We start from the raw sequence: 20954 nt of genomic DNA on the forward strand, positions 1-20954 counted from the left end.
ATAGGTTCCAGCGTCAGACAGGACACATGGAAGTGACCAGGAGAAATGTGCTGTAATTCTGAAAGTGCTGGGGCTGGACAGAAATGCCCACATCTGGGCAACGTCAGCTCTCAGGGAACCCAGCGCACACCAGCCCCAAATGGTGTTTGATTCTCATTGTCACATTCTGCAGGCCTGCTTTTAGTATGCTGCCCTCAAGGTTCTTCTTTTTGTCACCTGAGAAACATAGTGGAGTGCTGAGAAGAAAAATGAAGTCCTGTCAGGAGGTCAGCCTCAGGCTCAGAGAAGTGGGAACAGCATGGGTTCTAAAGGAATTCATACCAGGGGTCTGCTTCCAGCCCTGTTCCTTAGTAACCACGTGATCCTGAGAAATACCCAGGAAATACCCTGTTTCTATGCCCCAATTCACAAACCCTGTGAGCCCTGGATTCTTCATCTGTAAGTAGATGTGTAAGGCCTGTCTAGTAGGACAGTCGGAGTGTATAAAACGCAAGTGAAGCACCTGGCTCTGGGCCTGGTGTAAATTAGAATTTTCACAAATGGTGGATGGCTGTTATTTCTAATATGTTTTAACCCCAGGCCCTAACACTGGGATTTTGTTGTTGTTGTCGTTGTTCTCCAGGACTTATCAGAGAATATACAGCTCAACAGAACATGGAATACTTAGCCACAAAAGGAAGCTTCACCCTTAAAATTCAGTTAAGTATTTCCCCTTAGAAAATGCACTTCAAAATTTGGTTGTGTGGAAGTTTTGCCCAGCCAGGTGCAGCTCAAAGCTCCCAGAACCTGAGACCAACTCCTTCCCTCTCTCCCAGCTACTTTCCCACCCAATCCACTATTTTCATGCATTTTGTTACCATCCAAAATCTAGCCCGTGCTTACAATTGGTCAAATTGCACTTGAGATAACCTAGTTAGAATGCCTTTTTAATGGAGTCAGCTCTGGCTCTCCCTGCTCGGCAGAAAAGCACCTGGCCAGTGGCTTCTGGGCCACCCTTCCCGGGAAATTCACCCTCATCGCTCAGGAAACCCATGCAGATGATGGGTGTCCATCACGTGCATCTTGGGCTGTGTTCAATAGCAGTGGGACAAAAGCACAGGACACCTTCCATTCCTGCCCCAGGTGGAGACGCCTCTCTGTTCATCCCCCATCTGAAATAAACTGCTCAGAGTTGCTTTCCATTCCAGGCTTTTCTCACACCCTCTGAGAATCTGGCCCTGCACCCACCCAGCTTCATTAGAGTCAGCTCCTTGAGATCAAACTGCAGTTTATCAAAGCCCCAAATGCCCCAGCTCAGGGCATTTACACTCCACCACTCTCACCTGGAGCCCGACACCCTCACCCCTCTCTTACATTTCCCCTACGTCTTACAGGACTTCTTGCCACCTTAATTATATGACTACAGCTCCTAGATTCTACAACCCTATGGATAGGCGTGAGTCTGGCTTACCTTAGCATCCCCACTACTAACCCAGGGCCTTCCACAGAGCAGATGCTGAGTGAACGGAAAAGAAATGACCCAGTGAACAGGACAAATTATTTATTCAGATTTAATTTCTCTTGCATTCTCAAAGAAGCCAAGGAAATCCAGGTATGCATATTTGTTTGATTTTACAGAATAGACTGAGGTATAAGGCAAGAATTAACTATCTTTTAATGTCTTGAGTTCTTTATCTCATGTATGTTATTGCTAATTCGCTCACAATTTTAAGCAAATACTTTTTCCACTGCTGTTATTATATCACAATTCACAAAATAGAATGGATTTCCCAATCTGAATAAAAAACAAGACTCTTACTCCTAAACTATATAAACAGCACTATGTGTGACTACTGTCATTCACAAACGTGGATGCTGAAGTTCATTCAACCATCCATTAAAAGGAACATTTGAACAATTCCAACAGGAAACAAAGATAAATCTCCAAGTCATCCAATAGAACAGAAGCCCACTACTGAAAATGCTGACTGCTCTCTTCAAAGAGTGAAGAATGGGCCTCATGTCACACGAGGCAGTGGAAGCTAATGGATGGGGCCCTGGAAGGTGCACTGGCCCAGACCCCCTCCCACTGGCCCTGGCTGCAAAGTGTGCTCGGACTCACTCTTCTGCCTCTCTCAAAGCCCATTCATGCAGGGGTGGGTAGGAAATGTGAGGTTCTCCACTGATCTTTAGCATATGGTACAGGACTTCCACATAGCTGGTTTCAACGAGGGCCCTTGGACCCCACAGGAACTCATAGCATGCAGGATCACTGCCAGGCACCTGCCGGTACTGCAAATAGTTTTCCTGCACCAAATCTTGGGTAAGCAGCTTCCTGGGATGTGCGAAGACACTGTCCTCCCTCCCATCAAACACCTCCAACACACTCAGCTCCTCCCAGATTTTCTCCTCAGGGGCACTGTCGCCCTCTATTGCGATTATGGCCAGGACGATTATCAGGAGGCCTGTCTTGGGCATGATCTGATTGTCGCCCAGCAGGCCATCGTAGGAGAGGCCCAGGCAGGTGACAAGGATGTACAAGTGGCCGACTGGGACCACTTCCATCACCTCGATACCAAAGACCAGCTGCAAGTACTCAGAGGCTTTGCTGAAGATCACAGGAAAGAAGTACTGGCAATTTCTCATGACACTCTCCAGCATTTCTGTCATTGTGAACGGCTCCCTGGCTCGATACTTGAGGAGCAGAAAATGAACCAACTCAGTCACCTTCCTACTGAGTGCTGCTTGGAACTCGGACTCCAGGTCAGGAAACATTCTTGGTCCCTCCTCTTCTTGGTTGCTGGAGCCCTCATCGGATTGGCTCCAAAGGGTGTAGTTGATGGTAGTAGAGAAGCTGGAGGCCCCCTGAGGACTCTGGGTAGGACCTGGTGACTCAGCAGCAGGCACCTCCCCCAGGGTGACTTCCACTAGAGTAGAAGAGGAGGAAGCAGTGTGCTGCTCCTCAGTAGCAGGAGCCTGCGCACCCACCAGGCCCAGGGCCTCTCCTCGGGCCTCAAGACCTTCTTCAGGCTTGCAGTGTTGACTCCTCTGCTCAAGAGGCATGATGACTTTGGTCAGGGCAGCAGGCGGGAATGTGGGCAGGAGCTGGGCAATGAAGACCCACAGGCCTGGGGAGAGACGGAGCGTGTGAGAGCCCTGAGTTGAGAACTGAACTGACCCTTGGAGGCTCTATCAAAGGCTTACTTACAGATCTTCTCCTTCCGTGCTCCTCCAGTGCCTCTGGTCCTCCTTGTCGGCCTGACCCCTCAGAACCTGAAGGAGGAAGTGAGAGGGCATCTCAGGGTACAGCCAGCAAGCATATGCTGAGGCTGCAGGACTGGCAGTAGGGAGGGTGAGACCAGGCGCTCTGGAGTCCCATTTGTTCTGGGGCGGGTGGGGCCCTTGGTGCGCATTCCAGGAAAACCTTCAGTGTTGGCACTGTCTGTGTCCCCTCTGCTTTGTGACCTGAGGACACTGACTGAGACCAAGGTCTCACTGCCTGGTTTCTAGAGTTCCTGATTCCTGGGAAAGGAATGCACGGGCCTTCAGGGTGCAGACTGCAAGCACAGCCACGGATTCCCAGATATTTCAGCAGGGTTGGCCAGACTCTGTGAGGTCCCCACTCTACTCTGGTGGAGGGTCCCCTCTGTGCTCACTCAGGGCCCTCACCTTTCTCCTTGTAGGGCCTAATCCTGCCCTTTTGCTGGCCTGAGAAACTCTCATGTTAAGAACTCACATTCCTGATGTGGTACAGAAGGACATGAGGGACGAACATCTGGCCATACATGACCAGGTCCTCCCGCAAAGCACAATGAGAGATGTCCAAATTCATTGGAGTCCATGTGTCCTGAGTGAGGAGCCTGCTTGGTCCTCACGTCCACTCCTGGTAGGGCCTGAGAGCCTCCCTCCCTCTACTGACCTGAGTGCATCCCCTTCAGACCAAACCCTCCTGTTCCCTGACATCAGAGATCCCAGGATAATGGAGGGACCTCAGCTGACGGCCCTGCCCAAGCTCTCTCAGGTAACAGCAGGGGCAGGGCAGATTTCTATGGGGCCCCCTGTCTGCATTCTGGCCCAGGAGAGTCGTCAATCCTCCCTCAGGCTCCCCACCTGGATGCTTGGCAGATCCTAGGACCACTGCATCTGTCGACCAGATAGGGGCCCCTGTGTTGACCTGAGTCACCCTCTGAAAACAAGGTCCTCACATCCCTGAGATGTTGAAACAGAAGTGAGGAGGGGCCACATCCTGTCACCCCTATGGGCATTGTCCAGGGCTGACCCCTTTGGTTCTAGGTTGAGGCTTCTGATGGCCTCCTGTGGGTTACTCATCTTACTCCTGCCGGGACCTGCCCTTCCTCAACCACCAACCCCCTGAAATGGGCAGACATCTCCTCTTTACACCAACACCTTATCTCCCTGAGGGTTCACCAACCTCCTGCCTGTGGTACAAATGAGATTGCCACTTATGGCCATCCCTGATCAGGTTCCCCCAGAGCCAAGAACAAGGGACAGCCAAACTCTGTGGCATTCCTTTTTTCTAGGCCGGGGGTTTCCCCAGTCTTCACGAAGGGGGCACACCCTGGGTACGGCAGATCCTGGAATTCCTCCCTCTGCAGACCTGAAGTCCCACTCCTCAGATCACAGTCCTCAACTCTGTCACCCTGAAGGCGCAATGAGCACAGGGTACATTCGGCCACTGTGCCCAGGATCCCCCCAGCCCAAGGTTCCCACTGATCTGGACTGCAACCTCCCCTCAGTCCTCCCTCTTCTTCCTCCCCTTGACTTCTCGCAGGGCTGGGCCCCATCCCCCTGCTGAAGTGGTTCTGCATCCCTAGGATTCCTGCGGCCGTATGAAAAGTTGCCTCAGATTGAGACAGGGGTACAGTAGGCCCCGTGTCCTGGTATGCTGGGTCCTCTCAGGACTCCATCGTCTTCCAGGAGGACCTGGGCCCTTCGTCTGCTTCCCAAAGGCCATACTCACGATACCGAATCCCTTCCTTCCCTTAGCAGTAGAGGTGAAGGTCAGGATCCACGTGCTTGGCCACCATTCCCAGATCCTCCTTGGGTTTATGGCAGGGGCAAAGCCCGGATTCTGCCAGGATGGGGGTGGGGGTGGGGGTGGGGGTGGGGATGGGAATGCGGTTGGTGTTTGAGGGATGGGGGTGGGGTTGGTGTTGGGGGATGGGAATGGTGGTGGGTGCAGGGGGTGGGTTGTGCTCAGTCCCCTCTCCGGGTCCTGACCTTGATTCCTGGCTGAGTCTGGGCCCTGCCCACTTCTAAGCAGCCCTTCCCTGGTCACACAAAGCTCTTACCCCAGAGTTCCCTGGGGTTAAAGTGGCGGGGGTTGGCGGGGTGAGGTGGTGGCGACCCAGCCTTCCACGTCTTCCGTTTCAGGGTGGTCCAGGCCTGGCAACAGAGGCAGCACTGAATTGTTTGAGGCCCTCTGTCTGTGGTGAGACTCGCCCCAGTACTCCCTCAGCATCTCACCTTGCCTCCTCACCAGACTTCGGCCTGCTTCCCTCCCCCGACATCAGGCCGTTGCTCAGGGCGAGAATCTCGCTGCCCTCTGATCCCCAATGCGCAAGTCAGTGACGTCACATCCGGGCAGCGGCACTTCCCTGGGTTTTCCACAGAGGTGGAACCGGATTCTGCCTGGATGGGGATCTGGATGGTGATGGGGGTAAGCATGAAGATGGTGTTGAGGTTAGGGGCAGGGATTGGGACGGGGATCCTGTGGCTGTGTAGATCCTGGTGGGGTCGGGGGAGTTGGGGGTGGGAGGGGCCTTTGGTCATCCCTCAGGATCCTGATTTGGATACCTGGCTGAGCCTGGACCGCCATCTTCTGCTGATTGTATGTGCTCAGACCAAGTCTCTGACTCTGAGTCCCCGCGAAGTGGCATTGGGGGAGGGGTGTGGTCGCGGTGACATCATTGCCAGTGTTTACCAGGGCTGACAAGGGGGCTCAGTTGGATTCTCTGGTCCCTTTATGTGGGGGAGGGTGGACCCTCAGTCCTCATTCAGGAGGGTCCTCTTCCTCACTCCTGGCTGTTGGATGAAGTGATGGGTGGGAGATACACTGTTTCTGTCACCTCTGAGCATTTGCGCATCTGGACCCCTTGTAGAGAATGGCTGCGGGTCCCAGGCCAGGTGCTCCCTGCAGGGTGGGAGCTCCTGCGATTGTAGTGACCTCTGGGAGAAGATGCACACCTTCCCACGGGAGCTCCTCCCCAGCCAGAGCTACACTTGGCAAACCTTTGGTCCTAAGTGATTTATTCTCTGAATCGAAGAAATAGCGTTTACATATCTTCTAAGTATATATGTAGGTAGCAATATATGTATTTATTTCTATGAAGTAATAGCCACCCTTAGTATGCATGATTCACTCTGATATCCTATTCTTCTTCTATTCCAGTCTTTGTGTTCTGTTGAAAGAATTTTTTTTTTTAAACGTAATTCCTCTCCCACTATGTTGGTTTCTGGTTGTTATTAGCAGAACTCTGGAGCCATAGTGCCTTAACCAACCCAATTTTCCTGGTGTTCTGCTATTACACTAGGCCTCTTGGCATCGTGTTTTCAGGGACTGCCTCAGATTGTGCAATGAAGTGAAGTGGAAATTTTAAAACTTTTATTCTACCCATTGTTTCATCTGTCGTCTAGGCAGGCTACAAACCTCCCCAACATCCCTGCTGCTAACCCCCTCCAACCGACACTGCAAGTGTCAAACACAAGTACCAGCTCAACATGGTCTTTAGTCTCACCCTGGGCTGTCCCTGTTTTGTTACGTAGATTTTGTTGCTGATACTGGTTTTTTACTTTCTGTTTCCATTCTATAACTTTTTAGGGTTGATTTGGGAAGCAGAGCATAGCAGCCCAAATTTGCTTGTAATGTCGGTGGCTACAGGTAAGGCACTAAATTGTAAATAATTTAAGCTGAGTTTACATTTTTACACTGCTGTGTTCCCCATGAATGAATATGTTATACTCCTCTATATATTTCAAGCTCTTTTTTTCTGAATATGTCAGTATACTTCGATAGCTGCCTGTATAAACACCTTATACGTTTTTATTAGACTTCTGTTTAAGTAATTATTGGATTTTCTTGCTATTACAAATGGTATATTGTCTATTAATTGTTGTAGTTAGTTATTGCTTTCGTGAGGTGAAGATTTTGATTTTGCTGTAGTAATCTGTTGCACACCTTGTTCTGAAGGCAGATGCACTTGAATATTCCACATACCTTTTCCTTTGAATTTTCAAGATCGATAATGGTATTATCACTAAATATTACATGTTTTTCCAATATTCATACCACTTACTCATTTTGATACTTACAGCTCTTTGTGTCTCAATCCTGATTTCAAACGTAGAGATAATAGCCTGCATCTACTTCTCATTCCTGACTTGACTGATAATTCTTCGAACATTTGACATTTAAGTATGTTTGCTGTTGATTTTAGGAAACAGAAGTTCTCTTTGAGTATAGGTTGCCTAAATACTTTTTTTTTTTTTACCATGAACTCATATTAAATTTATTTTAAAAGCTTTTTCTGTACCCGTTGACATGATAAAAATTTTTCTCCTCTGTTTTGTATGTGAGGAATCACAATGAAACAGATTTTTTTCTAATATTAAATCACATTTTATTTCCTTGGGCAGAGCCTGTTTATTTGTCTAATATGCTACTAATTTACGTAGGATATATATTGCTATGTGAGGGAGGTTACTTGAGGTGTTCTTTTTCCATCAGGGGAGGGATGTGATCTTCATCTGGTTTTGAATCCAGGAGGGCTAGTCTGGGAGAATGAATTGAACAATTATCAATCTTTTGTATGTTCTGGAAGAGTTGATATAAGATGGTGGTTAGTTTTCTCTGATCATTTAGTAAAATTGGCTTCCAAAGCTGCCTAACCTGGAATGCTTGAGGGTAGCTTGAGCTTTGAATATTGTACAGTTTCAGTTTGTATAGTTTAATTAAAGTTTTATTTTTCTTTTTGGGTCAGTTTGGTTACTTATTTTATTTCTACAAAGTGGTCAATTTCATTTAGGATTTCACTTTTAATGACATATTTATGATAAAAAAAGTTTTATTAGGGAAAGCCTTCACACATACAGAATAACAGAAACTAATATAAAGAACACAGGGTACTTAATACCCAGCATGAACAATTTTAAATACACAGCAAATCTGGTTCCCGTTAGACACTCGCCTACCTGCATATGAACTGCTGGAATAATATGGAGCAAATCTAAGGCATTATACCATTTCATCTCTAAACACCTTAATATGCATTTTTAAAAGTTAAGGATTTTTTTGAAACAAAAAGCCAATAGTTTTCATATCTAAAACATTAAATAAATGATTATCAAATGTTCAACTATTTTACACACTTATCTGGCCAACTTATACTTTACAGAATATATATTTCTTTGATGGAGTACCCAAATATGGTAACTTCCCCCCCCACTTGCTTCACTCTGGTGGTTTCATACATCTATAATACAGCTAGGTTTGTGTGTTTGTGTAACATTCTACCTGCTGTCCCGTGATTCTCCAACCTCTTAAGTTACTTTTAAAATTTAGATACATTAAGCTTCACTCTTTGTGCTTTAAAGATCTATGGGTTGCGACAAATACCTTGTGCCATTGTCTTAGTCCATTTGGGCTTCCATAACAAAAGTAATGTAGACTGGGTGGCTTATAAACAAACAACTTTATTTCTCACATTTTGGAGGTTGGGAAGTCCAAGATCAAGGTGCTGGCAGATTTCATGTCTGGTGGAGACCTGTTCCCTAGTTCACAGACAGCTAGCTGCCTTTTCCCTAGGTCCTCACATGCAAGAAGGGGTAAGGGAACTCTGTGGGGTCTATTTTATAAAAACACTAATCCCATTCGTGAGGACTCTGCTCTCATGATCAAGTCATTCTCCAAATACCCCACCTTCTACCTACTACCATCACCTTGGTATTTCAGCACATGAATTTTGTGGCAACAAAAATATTCAGACCAAAGCAAGCATGCAACCACCATTACAGTATTATGCATACTAGTTTGACTGCCCTGATAAAACTCTTGTGTTTGTCAGATAAACCCCATGGCTACCACTGATAGGTTTTCATCTTTATAATTTTGCCTTTTACAGAATGTCATATAAATAGAATCTTATACTATGCAGCCTTTTTAGACTGGTTTCTTTCACGTAGCATAATGAACTGAAGAGTCATGTATAACTTTGTGTGGCTTGTAACTTATTCCTTTTCATTGAGGAGTAGTAGTATCATTGTCTGGTTGTACATATACATATATATATATATCCATTTACCAAATGAAATACATTTTGGATGCTTCTATTTTTGGTGATTATGAAATGAACTTTTGTATACATTCATATACAAGTTTTTATGTAGATAAATTTTTCAAATCAGTTGGGTAAATTGATTATGACTACTGAATCTTATGCTAAGTCTATGTTCAGTTTTTTAAGAAAACACCAAATTGTCTTCCAAAGTGGCTGTACCATTTTACATCTCCACCAGCAATAAATGAGAGTTTCTGTTGCTCCACAACTTCACTGGCAATTGGTCTTGGTTTTGTTTTCTTTGTTTTGCTTTTTTATGGATTTTGGACATTCTAATAGGTGTGTAGTGGTATCTCATTTTAGTACACAATTATCTGATGCCAAAGGACACTCAGTACTCTTATTATGCTTATTTGCCATGTGTATATCTTCTTTTGTGTAGCGTGTGTTCAGATCTTTGACTATTTTCATTGTTTTCTATCGTTGAGCTTTAAGAATTCGTGTATATTGTAGAGACAAGTTCTTTACCACATATGTGTACCACAGATGTTTTCTGCTAGTCTGTGGCTTCTGTTTTCATTCTCTTAACACTGTCTTTTGAAGACCATAAGGTTTTTATTTTAATAAAATCAACTTGGTAAATTTTTCTTTCATTGATCATGCTTTTGGTGTTGAATTTAAAAACTCATCACCAAACTCAAAGTTATGTGGATTTTCTCTTATGTTTTCTTATAGAGGTTGTATAGTTTTTGCATTTTCCTTTAGGGTTATGATGTATCTTGAGTTAATTTGCATGGAATATGTAAGGATATGTCCAGGTTATTATAATTTGTGTGTAGATGTCTAACTGTTCAGGCAACTTTTGTTGGAAAACCTGTACATTCACCATTATTGTCTTTGTTGCAAATCACCTGATTATATGTGTGCAGGTCTATTTCTGAGCTCTATTCTGTTTTATTAATCTATGTGTCCATTCTTTGCTAATGCTTATGTCCTTCAGCAAATTCATATTCTGAAGCCTTCAGCTCCAGGGTGTCTATATTTGGAGATGAGGCTTCTAAGGAAGTAATTAATGTTAAAAGAGGTCATAAGGGTGGGGCCTTGATCTGATAGAATTAGTGTGGTTTATAAGAAGGGAGAAGAGACAGAAGAAAGTACTTTTGTGCCTGCATGACCTTTCTCTCTCTCTCTCTCTCTCTCTCTCTCTCTGTCTCTCTCTCTCTCTCTCTCTCTCTCTCTCTCTCTCTCTCTTTCTCTCTCTCTCTCTGCACATGCACAGAGGAAAGGCCAAGAATGCACATCTTAATAAAGGGCCATCTACAAGCCAGGAATAAGGCCATCACCAGAAGCCAAACCTGCCAGTCCATCATCTGGGACATCCAGAGTTCAAAACTGTGAAAAAAAATAAATTTCTGTTGTTTCGCCTTCTCAGTCAATGGCATTTTGTTATGGCGGCCTGAGCTGACTAAGACATAACCTCAGATAACACAATTTTTTTTTGTTTTGTCCTAGAAAAAAACCCGTAATTTTGGCATTTAAAGTCTGTGGTTCATTTTGAGTTACATTTTTGTATGGTGCTAAATATGTGCAGTGGTTAAAATACGTGTCAACTTGTCTAAGCTATAGTGCTAAGTTGTGTGGTCAAACAGTAGTCTAGATGTTGCTGTGAAGGTATTTTGTAGATGTGATCAACATTTACAATCAGTTGACTTTAAGTAAAGCAGTTTAACATCCATAATGTGGATGGGCCTCATCCAGTCAGTTGAAGGTGTTAAGAGAAAACACCAAGTTTTCTGGGAAAAGGAATTCTACCACAAGACTAGCATAAAAATGCTGTGTGAGTTTCCACCTGCTGGCCTGCCTTCACTGTCCTGGGGGAGGCAGGGGGAGACCAGGTGGACTGGAGTAGATTGTTGAGAGATGCTGGTGTGGTGAACATGTCCAGGAAACTACGAGCCTCCAGCCCATTGTCCAACAACCACCCACCAACACCAAAGAGGCGAGGAAGGGGAAAGCATCCTCTCAACCCTGGCCGAGGAGCCCTATCAAAGTGAACGGCCCACCCAAGCTCTGACTCCTACCTGTCCTCCCCTGGCACGACCCCCACCCAGGTCTGTATCATTTCTCTATGCCACTTTCTTTTGTTTTGTTGACTTGGTGTTTCCTCAGCATATATTCAATAAAAGTTTTCTGTAGGAATGAATAAGTGCATGGGATGAATGAAGTTACCAGGCATGGGAATTCTTTGATTCAAATTATGGAGTCTGCCCGTCCTGGGCCTCCCGCCTACATGAAGAAACTCACGGTTCCTTCACCTGTGCTCATTTGAGTTCACAAATCCCGTGGAAACTACCACGGAGAGGGTCACTGCAGACGTCTTCTCCCCTGGACCAAACACTGTCATGGAGGTGAGGATGCTGCCAACAGGATGCTTCCTGTATTGGACGCCACACATCCCCATCAGCTTAACAAGGAAAGCTGCCACCTCCACTGCCTTCCCATACAACTTGCTCGCGTACACACCTTGGTCCAGCCCTCTACCCCAGACTGTATCTGCTGGCAACATAGGCCAGCGATCACTGCCCTAGGACACCTGTCCCCTCCTGTGCCAAGAATTCAGAAGCCACAGATGGCTATCTGAGACACGGTCACCACCTGGATCATTTTCAAGGCACGTCCACAGCCAATCCTTCATCTGCAGAGTCTGAGCTGACTAGTCCCTGGGCACTCTTCCTCCCATTTCTCCTCCATGCAGCCCCACTGTCCCTTTCAACTGCTCATCAGCATTCCTGACCTGTCTTGGCATTTGGTCATCAGTCAGCAACCCACTCACATAGCCCAGACTCTGTGGAGGGTCCCCAGGGGATAAAACACCAGCCCCGAGCAGGCATGAAGACAGCTCCCACATCTGGGACGCTGGTGAAGGTGCAAAGGACCACTGGAGTGTTCAAGAGAGGCAGCTGGCCCAGAATGATGCAGAGAGTCAGCCAAGCTCTTCCTGAGAGAGGGAAGGGGATTCTGAGGGCAGGAAGGTTGACCAGCACAGCCCTGGTGCATTCAGCCAACAGGCCCGCTCACTCAGATCACAGGGCCCCCTCCAGCTGGTGACGATGGTGCTGGGATTTCCCAAGCCTATTCCTATTCATTGTCCTGTCCTCCCTCCTCCTTCCCCCTTCTCTCCCTCAGGCCCGACTCCACCGTCCTGAACTCTGGATTTAGAGCTCGGAGTGCCAGCCTGCCTGGGGTTCTGTGGACTTGGTTTCTCATGTGGTCTCTCTCATGGACGCCAGCAACGGCTCTCCCCTGGATCCTCCCGGGATCCTCCCTCACGGGCTGAGGGTCTCCTGTCTGCTCTCATTACCTGGCTCCTCTTCAGTCTGACCAAATTCTTCTCAAAGCAGAGAAGAAATGTCCTGTCCACATTTCAGAATTTTAAATCGATTGTGATTTTTATGAGAATTTGAATTGGTACAGCATTTTTGTAATACAATTTTAGAAATATTTTAAATGTTAAACTATTTTCGCCCTTTCACTTTAACCCAATACCCATGTAAATATATCCTACTTAGAAGAAAACCATGTTTGCCTAACAATTCATATTCAGAGACGTTGATTTTATTGTATTTATCATATGGCAAATCGGAAACAAATTATATGTCCATTAGGAAGAAAGAGTTTAATTAATTATGGTGCATGCCTACTTTAGAATTATAGAAAGTGGTTCCAAAAGTGAGATAGATCTACTTATCTTATTATCTATCTATCTATTTATCTATCTATCTATCTATCTATCTATCTATCTATCTATCTATCTATCCTGTTGTGGAAATATCTTACATCCATTTTATAAAGTGATAAAGGAATATCAATATGTATACCATTGTTATCATATATTAAATAAAAACAATATATTGTTATAGTTTATCTGTCAATGAAAAGCCTAGAGTCAGCTGTAAAAAACTACACAAGATTGTTAACTGTGGTGACCTCTGCGGGGGGGTGGGGTGGGTAGGCGTTGCTAACTGTGGAGGAGCTTTGTAAAGGGGAAAATAGTGAATAATCCACATTTCTATAATTTTTGCAATAAGAATACATACAATACTACATTTTAAATAAAAAATATTTAAACCTGACAAACAGAAATACTAGCCATGTGAGTTTAAGTAACTGCTAGCTGTTGCAACAGAACAACCATGAATGGCTTGCCACAACACGAGTTTATTTTATGTGCAAATAAGTTCTGATGCAGTTTGCCAGGTGCTCTCCACTCTCATGGGACCCAGCGATGCAAGCTGCTTCCACCTTGTGATTCCATCATCTCAAGATGAAGCTGCCATGTTTGCCATTGAAAGCTGGGAGAAAGCGTGGAAATGGCACACTGGCTCCCACATGCCAGGATGTGACAAACGATGCTTCTGCTCCTATATTGGTATAAAGGAAATGTCACATGACCCATCCTAACTGCAAGGACTTTACTGTTCCCATGTGTCCAGGAAGGAGACAAAGACAAAATGTAGGTGAGTAGGATACCCTCCCCCATAAACTGTTACATAGTAGGTGCTCAACAAAAAGCAACTATAATTATTTGGTATTACACTACCCATCTCTTTTCTAGGAGGAGTTTCTGAGAAGGCCAAATTTACCGTGACATTCTCCAACTTTTTCCAGTGTCAAATATGTGACTTATGTTTTCACATATACAATCACAACTAACTGCCCAATAATCTTGAAAGTCTCAGCAGGAAGCCTTCCCTTTGCAATACCCTTTAAATCCATAGTAGGCTGAGAATTTTTCCTCCATTTGATTCCGAGTCAAAATGTTAACCTGTGAATTTCTGCTACCCTCCACACGCCTAAACACCTGTCTGGTGCCTTTACGCACACTGAAGGCCAGTATTTTCCCGTGGAGCAGGTAAACAGACAAGAAACAGAAGGCTGCTTAATTATTCCTCTTTCATGAGAGTTGACATGTTTTCAAGGAATCTTTTTTAAACTCCTGGAGGACTCCAGAAATTTGGGAATTCAGTCTCAGTAAGTAGATGTTTGTTCTACTGGGATTTCCCAAGGTTTTTCTCATCTAATACTCATGAGGGACGGTTTGCTCTTTGACCATTTGTCTGTGCATGTATTCAGAGGCGAATTCCAAAAGGACACCCTGTGAAAGCTTGATTTCAAGTATCAAGGTGGTTCCAAATTCCTCTAACTTCAGGGTGATATCACACAAGAACCCTTAGATAATATGGCAAAGCAGACTACTGAGCCCATTCAGAAAACAATTAGAGAGTGTGTTGAAGACAACCAGAGTGGTAACCAAGTGTCTAAACATCACAGTCCCCATGCGAATTTTTATATCAATTGTTGATATCATATGGCTTCCTGGGTGAGAGATGGGACAACCAAAGGACTTATACAGGGAAAAGGAATGCTCCCCGTCAGGAGGTGAGCAGGGGATTCTGGGCTGTTCTGTGGGGACCAGTGACGAGCTGATCAGCAGGCCAGGTAGGTTCCAGAGTCAGACAGGATACATGGAAGCGACCCGAGGAAATGTGCTGTAATTCTGAAAGTGCTGGGGCTGCACAGAAATGCCCGCATCTGGGCAGCGTCAGCTCTCAGGGAACCCAGCGCACACCAGCCCCAAATGGTGTTTGATTCTTATTGTCGCGTTCCATGCCTGCTTCACTATACTGGCCTCAAGGTCCTTCTTTTTGTCATCTGAGAGACATGCTGCAGTGCTGAGAAGAAAGATGAAGTACCTGTCAGGAGGTCAGCCTTGGGCTGGGAGAAGTGGGAACAGCATGGGCTCTAAAGGAATTCAGAACGGGGGTCGGGTTCTGCCCTGTTCCTGACTAGCCACGTGATCCTGTGAAATACCCAATGAGTACCCTGTTTTTAGGTCTCAATTCACAAACCCTGTGAGCCTTGGATTCTTCATCTGTAAGCAGATTTAATAAGGCCTGTCTAGTAGGACAGTTGGAGTGTATGCAACGCAGGTGAAGCACCTGGCTTTGGGCCTGGTATAGATTAGAAGTTTAACAAATGGCTGATGGTTGTTATTTCTTATTTTTTAACCCCAGGCCCTAACACTGGGATTTTGTTGTTGTTGTCATAGTTCTCCAGGACTTATCAGAGAATATACAGCTCAATAGGTATTGGAATAATTAGCCCAAAAAGGAAGCTTATTCCATAAAATTCAGTTAAGTATTTCCTCTCAGAGAAAGCACTTCAAAATTTGGCTGTGCGGGACTTTTTCCCAGCCAGGTGCAGCTCTAAACTCCTAGAATGTGAGTCAAAGACCAACTCCTTCCCTCTCTCCCAGCTGCTTTCCCACCCAATCCACTATTTTCATGCATTTTGTTACCATCCAAAATCTAGCCCATGCTTACAATTGGTCAAATTGCACTTGAGATAACCTAGTTAGAATGCCTTTTTAATGGAGTCAGCTCTGGCTCTCCCTGCCTAGCAGAAAGCACCTGGCCAGTGGCTTCTGGGCCATTCTTCCCGGGAAATTCAGTCTTACCTCTCAGGAAACCCTTGCAGATGATGGTTGTCCATCACGTGCATCTTGGGCTGTGTTCAATAGCAGTGGGACAAAAGGACAGGACACCTCCCATTCCTGCCCCAGGTGGAGATTCCTCTCGGTTCATTCCCCATTCTAAAGAAACTGCTCAGAGTTGCTTTCCATTCCAGGCTTTTCTCTCACTCTCTTGAGAATCTGGCCCTGGACTCACCCAGCTTCATGAGTGTCAGCTCCTTCAGATGGAACTGCAGATTCCCAAAGCCCAAAATGTCCCAGCTCGGGGCATTTACACTCCACCACTCTCACCTGGAGCCCCACACCCTCATCCCTCTCTTACATTTCCTCTACATCTTACAGGACTTCCCGCCACCTTAATTATATGACTACAGCTCCTAGACTCTACAACCCTATGGGTAGATGTGAGTGTGGCTTACCTTAGCATCTCCACTACTAACCCAGGGCCTTCCACAGAGGAGATGCTGAGTGAATGGAAAAGAAATGACCCAGTGAACAGGACAAATTATTTATTCAGATTTAATTTCTCTTGCATTCTCAAAGAAGCCAAGGAAATCCAGGTATGCATATTTGTTTGATTTTACAGAATAGACTGAGGTATAAGGCAAGAATTAACTATCTTTTAATGTCTTGAGTTCTTTATCTCATGTATGTTATTGCTAATTCGCTCACAATTTTAAGCAAATACTTTTTCCACTGCTGCTGTTATGTCACAATTCACAAAATGGAATGGATTTCCCAATCTGAATAAAAAACAAGACTCTTACTCCTAAACTATATAAACAGCACTATGTGTGACTACTGTCATTCACAAACTTGGATGCTGAAGTTCATTCAACCACCTGTTAAAAGGAACATTTGAGCAATTCCAACAGGAAACAAAGATAAATCTCCAAGTCATCCAATAGAACAGAAGCCCACTACTGAGAATGCTGACTGCTCTCTTCAAAGAGTGAAGAATGGGCCTCATGTCACACGAGGCAGTGGAAGCTAATGAATGGGGCCCTGGAAGGTGCACTGGCCCAGACCCCTCCCACTGGCCCTGGCTGCAACGTGTGCTCCGACTCACTCTTCCCCCTCTCTCAAAGCCCATTCATGGAGGGGTGGGTAGGAAAAGTGAGGTCCTCCACTGATTTTTAGCATATGGTACAGGACTTTCACATAGCTGGTTTCAAGGAGGGCCCTTGGACCCCACAGGAACTCGTAGCATGCAGGATCACCGCCAGGCACCTGCCGGTACTCCAGGTAGTTTTCCTGCACGAAATCTTGGGTGAGCAGCTTCCTGGGATCCGCGAAGATACTGTCTTCCTTCTCGTCAAACACCTCCAACACACTCAGCTCCTCCCAGATTTTCTCCTCAGGAGCACAGTCGCCTTCTTTTGCGATTATGGCCAGGACGATTATCAGGAGGCCTGCCTTGGGCATGATCTGATTGTCGCCCAGGAGGCCATCGTAGGAGAGGCCCAGGCAGGTGACAAAGATGTACAAGTGGCCGACTGGGTCCACTTCCATCAGTTCGATGCCAAAGACCAGCTGCAAGGAATCAGATGCTTTGCTGAAGATCACAGGAAAGAAGTACTGGCAATTTCTCATGACACTCTCCAGCATTTCCGCCTTTGTGACTGGCTCCCTGGCTCGATACTTGAGGAGCAGAAAATGAACCAACTCAGCCACCTTCCTACTGAGTGCTGCCTGGAAGCCGGACTCCAGGTCAGGAAAGGTGCTTGGCCCCTCCTCTTCTTGGCTGCTGGAGTCCTCATCAGATTGGCTCCAGAGTGTGTAGTTGTTGGTAGTGGGGAGGGTGGAGGCTCCCTGAGGACTCTGGGGAGGACCCGGTGACTCAGCAGCAGGCACCTCCCCCTGGGTGACTTCCACTACAGTAGAAGAGGAGGAGGCAATCTCCTGCTCCTCAGTAGCAGGAGCCTGCGCACCCACCAGGCCCAGGGCATCTCCTTGGGCCTCAAGGCCTTCTTCAGGCTTGCAGTGCTGACTCCTCTGCTCAAGAGACATGTTTACTCTGGTCAGGGCAGCAGGCGGGAATGTGGGCAGGAGCTGGGCAATGGAGACTCACAGGCCTGGGGAGAGAGGAAGCGCGTGAGAGCCCTCAGCTGAGAACTGAACTGAACCTTAGAGACTCTAACAAAGGTTTACTTACAGATCTTCTCCTTCCGTGCTCCTCCAGGGGCCTCTGGTCCTCCTTGTCAGCCTGTCACCTCAGAACCTGAAGGAGGAAGTGAGAGGGCTCCTCAGGGTACAGCCAGCCAGTGCATGCTAGGGTTGCAGAACTGAAAGTATTGAGGGTGAGGTTAGGCGCTCTGGAGTCCTATGTGTTCTCGGGCGGGTGTGGCCCTTGGTGTGAATTCAAGGCAAACTTTCACTATTGGCACTATCTCAGCCCCCTCTACTCTGACCTGAGGACACTGCCTCACCTCCACTCCTGGCGGGGTCTGAGAGCCTCCCTCTACTTACCTGAGTGCAACCCCCTCAGACCAAGGCCTCCCCTTTCCCGACATCAATGATCCTAGGATAATGGAGGGACCTCAGCTGGCAGCCCTGCCCAGGCTCTCTGAGGTAACAGCAGGAGCAGGGCAGATTTTTATGGGACCCCCAGTCCGCATTCTGTCCCAGGGGTACCCTCAATCCTCCCTCAGGCTTCTCACTTGGACGCTTTGCAGATCCTAAGACCTCTGCATCTGTCGACCAGATGGGGGCGCCTTGGGGGTACATCTTGGGTCCTGCACATCCTGGGATTCCTCCCTCTGCTGACCTGAAGTCCCACTCTTCAGGCCACAGCCCTCAACCCTCTGTCACTCTGAAGGCGCAACGAGCACGGGGCACATTCGGCCACTGTGCCCAGCATCCCCCAGACCAAGGTTCCCACTGATCTGGACTGCAAGGTCCCCTCAGTCCTCCCTCTTCTTCCTCCCCTTGACTCCTCGCAGGGCTGGGCCCCAACCCCCTGCTGAAGTGGCTCTGCATCCCTAGGATTCCCGTGGCCTAATGAAAAGGTGCCTCAGTTTGAGACAGGGGTACCGTGGGCCCCCTGTCCTGGCATGCTGCGTCCCCTCAGGACTCCATTATCTTCCAGGAGGGCCTGGGCCCTTTTGCTACTTCCTAAAGGCGGTATTGATGATACCGATCCCGTTCCCTCCCTTAGCCGTAGATGTGAACCTCAGGACTCACGTGCCTGGCTGCCATTCCCGGCGCTTCCCTGAGTTGATACCAGGGGCAAAGCCCGTATTCTGCCAGGATGTGGGTGGGGGTGGGGATGGGAATGGGGAATGGGGGATGGGGGTGGGGTTGGTGTTGGGGGAAAGGAATGGTGGTGGGGGTGGTGGTTAGGTTGCCCTCAGTCGCCTCTTGGGGTCCTGACCTTGATTCCTGGCACAGCGTGGGCCCTGACCTCTTCTCACCAGCCCTGCCCTGGCCACATTAAGCTCTGTCTCCAGAGTTCTCTGTGGCTATACCGGTGGGGGTGGGCAGGGTAAGGAGGTGGCGACCCAGCCTGGAAGTCTTCCCCTGCAGAGTGGTCCAGGCCGGGCAGTAGAGGCAGTGCTGGATTATTTGGGGCCCTCTGTCTGGGATGAGACCCGCCTCAGTCCTCCCTCAGCGTCTCACCTTGCCTCCTCACCAAGCCTGGGCGTGCTTCCCTCCGCCGACATCAGGCCGTTGCTCAGGGCGAGTCTCGCGGCCGTCTGACCGCCAATGCGCAAGTCAGTGGCGTCACATCCGGGCAACCGTACTTCCCTGGGTTCACAGCAGGGGTGGAACTGGATTCGGCCTGGATGGGGATCTGGATGGGGATGGGGGTGAGCATGAAGATGGTGATGGGTGAAGGGGTAGAGATTGGGATAGGGATCCTGAGGCTGTAGATCCTGGTGGGGTCGGGGGAGTTGGGGGTGGGAGGGGCCTTTGGTCATCCCTCAGCGTCCTGACTTGAATACCTGGCCGAGCCTGGACGGCCATCCTCTGCCGATTGTGTCTGCTCCCCTCAGACCAAGTCTCTGACTCTGAGTCCCCCCGAAGTGGCATTGGGGGAAGGGGTGTGGTCGGGGTGACATCAATGCCTGCGTTTACCAGGGCTGACAAGAGGGGCTGAGCTGGATTCTGTGGTCCCTCTATGTGGCGAGGTGGGGGGGGCTGTGGACCCTCTGTCTTCACTCAGGAGGGTCCTCTTCCTCACCCCTGGCTGTTGGATGAAGTGATGGGCAGGAGATGCTCTGTTTCTGTCACCTCTGAGCATTTGCACAGCTGCACCCCTTGTAGAGAATGGCTGCGGGTCCCAGGTCAGGTGCTCCCTGCAGGGCGGCAGCTCCCGCGGTTGTAGTGACCTCTGGGAGAAGACGCACACCTTCCCACGGGGCCTCCTCCCCAGCCAGAGCTACACTTGGCAAACTTTTGGTACCGAATGATTTATTCTCTGAATCGAAGAAATAGGGTTTACATATCCTACAAGTATATATGTAGGTAGCAATATGTATATTTATTTCTATGAACTAACATCTACCCTTAGTATGCATGATTCACTCTCATATCTTATTCTACTTCTATTCCAGTCTTTGTGTTCTGTTGAAAGAATTTTTTTTTTTTTAAACGTAATTCCTCTCCCACTGTGTTGGCTTCAGGTTGTTATTAGCAGAACTCTGGAGCCATACTACCTTAACCAACCCAATTTTCCTGGTGTTCTGCTATTACACTAGGGCTCTTGGCATCGTGTTTTCAGGGACTGCCTCAGATTGTGCAATTAAGTGAAGTGGAAATTTAAAAACTTTTATTCTACCCATTCTTTCATCTGCCGTCTAGGCAGGCTACAAACCTCCCCAACATCCCTGCCGCTAACCCCCTTTAACTGACACTGCAAGTGTCAAAAAACAAGTACCAGCTCAACACAGCCTTCAGTCTCACCCTGGGCTTTCTCTGTTTTGTTATGTAGATTTTGTTGCTGATACTGTTTTTTTTTACTTTCTATTTCCATTGTGTAATTTTCCAGGTTTGACTTGGGAAGCAGAGCACAGCAGCCCTATTTTGTTGTAATGTTGGCGGCTACAGGTAAGTCACTAAATTGTAAATAATTTAAACTGAGTTTACATTTTTACACTGTTGTGTTCCCCGTGAATGAATATGTTATATTCCTCTATGTATTTCAA

At 47.3% G+C, this 20954-nt stretch overlaps 2 protein-coding genes across 4 annotated transcripts; both read right to left on the bottom strand.

Moving 5' to 3' along the window:
* Positions 1 to 1526: 1526 nt before the first annotated feature.
* Positions 1527 to 5563, bottom strand: LOC706218 (melanoma-associated antigen 2). Of its 2 annotated transcripts, XM_015128438.3 has the most exons (3): positions 5467 to 5563; positions 3188 to 3252; positions 1527 to 3107 (listed from the first exon to the last, which is right to left on the bottom strand). In XM_015128438.3, the coding sequence occupies exon 3, from the start codon at positions 3040 to 3042 to the stop codon at positions 2098 to 2100; it is 945 nt and encodes a 314-aa protein (XP_014983924.2). In that variant the 5' UTR covers positions 3043 to 3107; positions 3188 to 3252; positions 5467 to 5563; the 3' UTR covers positions 1527 to 2097. The 2 variants fall into 2 exon arrangements, with proteins under 2 accessions (XP_014983924.2, XP_077844917.1); XM_077988791.1 differs by lacking the exon at positions 3188 to 3252.
* A 10752-nt stretch (positions 5564 to 16315) lies between these two features.
* LOC706103 (melanoma-associated antigen 3) lies at positions 16316 to 19504 on the bottom strand. 2 transcript variants are annotated; one of them, XM_015128439.3, is made up of 3 exons: positions 19426 to 19504; positions 17963 to 18028; positions 16316 to 17882 (listed from the first exon to the last, which is right to left on the bottom strand). In XM_015128439.3, exon 3 carries the CDS (start codon positions 17815 to 17817, stop codon positions 16873 to 16875), a length of 945 nt encoding a protein of 314 aa, XP_014983925.2. In that variant the 5' UTR covers positions 17818 to 17882; positions 17963 to 18028; positions 19426 to 19504; the 3' UTR covers positions 16316 to 16872. The 2 variants fall into 2 exon arrangements, with proteins under 2 accessions (XP_014983925.2, XP_077844916.1); XM_077988790.1 differs by lacking the exon at positions 19426 to 19504 and having other exon boundaries at positions 17963 to 18202.
* Positions 19505 to 20954: the final 1450 nt, after the last annotated feature.

The sequence above is a fragment of the Macaca mulatta genome, chromosome X (assembly GCF_049350105.2).
Source record: "Macaca mulatta isolate MMU2019108-1 chromosome X, T2T-MMU8v2.0, whole genome shotgun sequence".
Taxonomy (NCBI): Eukaryota; Metazoa; Chordata; class Mammalia; order Primates; family Cercopithecidae; genus Macaca; species Macaca mulatta.

Coding starts and splice junctions, on each gene's coding strand:
- LOC706218 (XM_077988791.1), bottom strand. CDS start 3,042: ATGCCTCTTGAGCAGAGGAGTCAACACTGCAAGCCTGAAGAAGGTCTT.
- LOC706103 (XM_015128439.3), bottom strand. CDS start 17,817: ATGTCTCTTGAGCAGAGGAGTCAGCACTGCAAGCCTGAAGAAGGCCTT.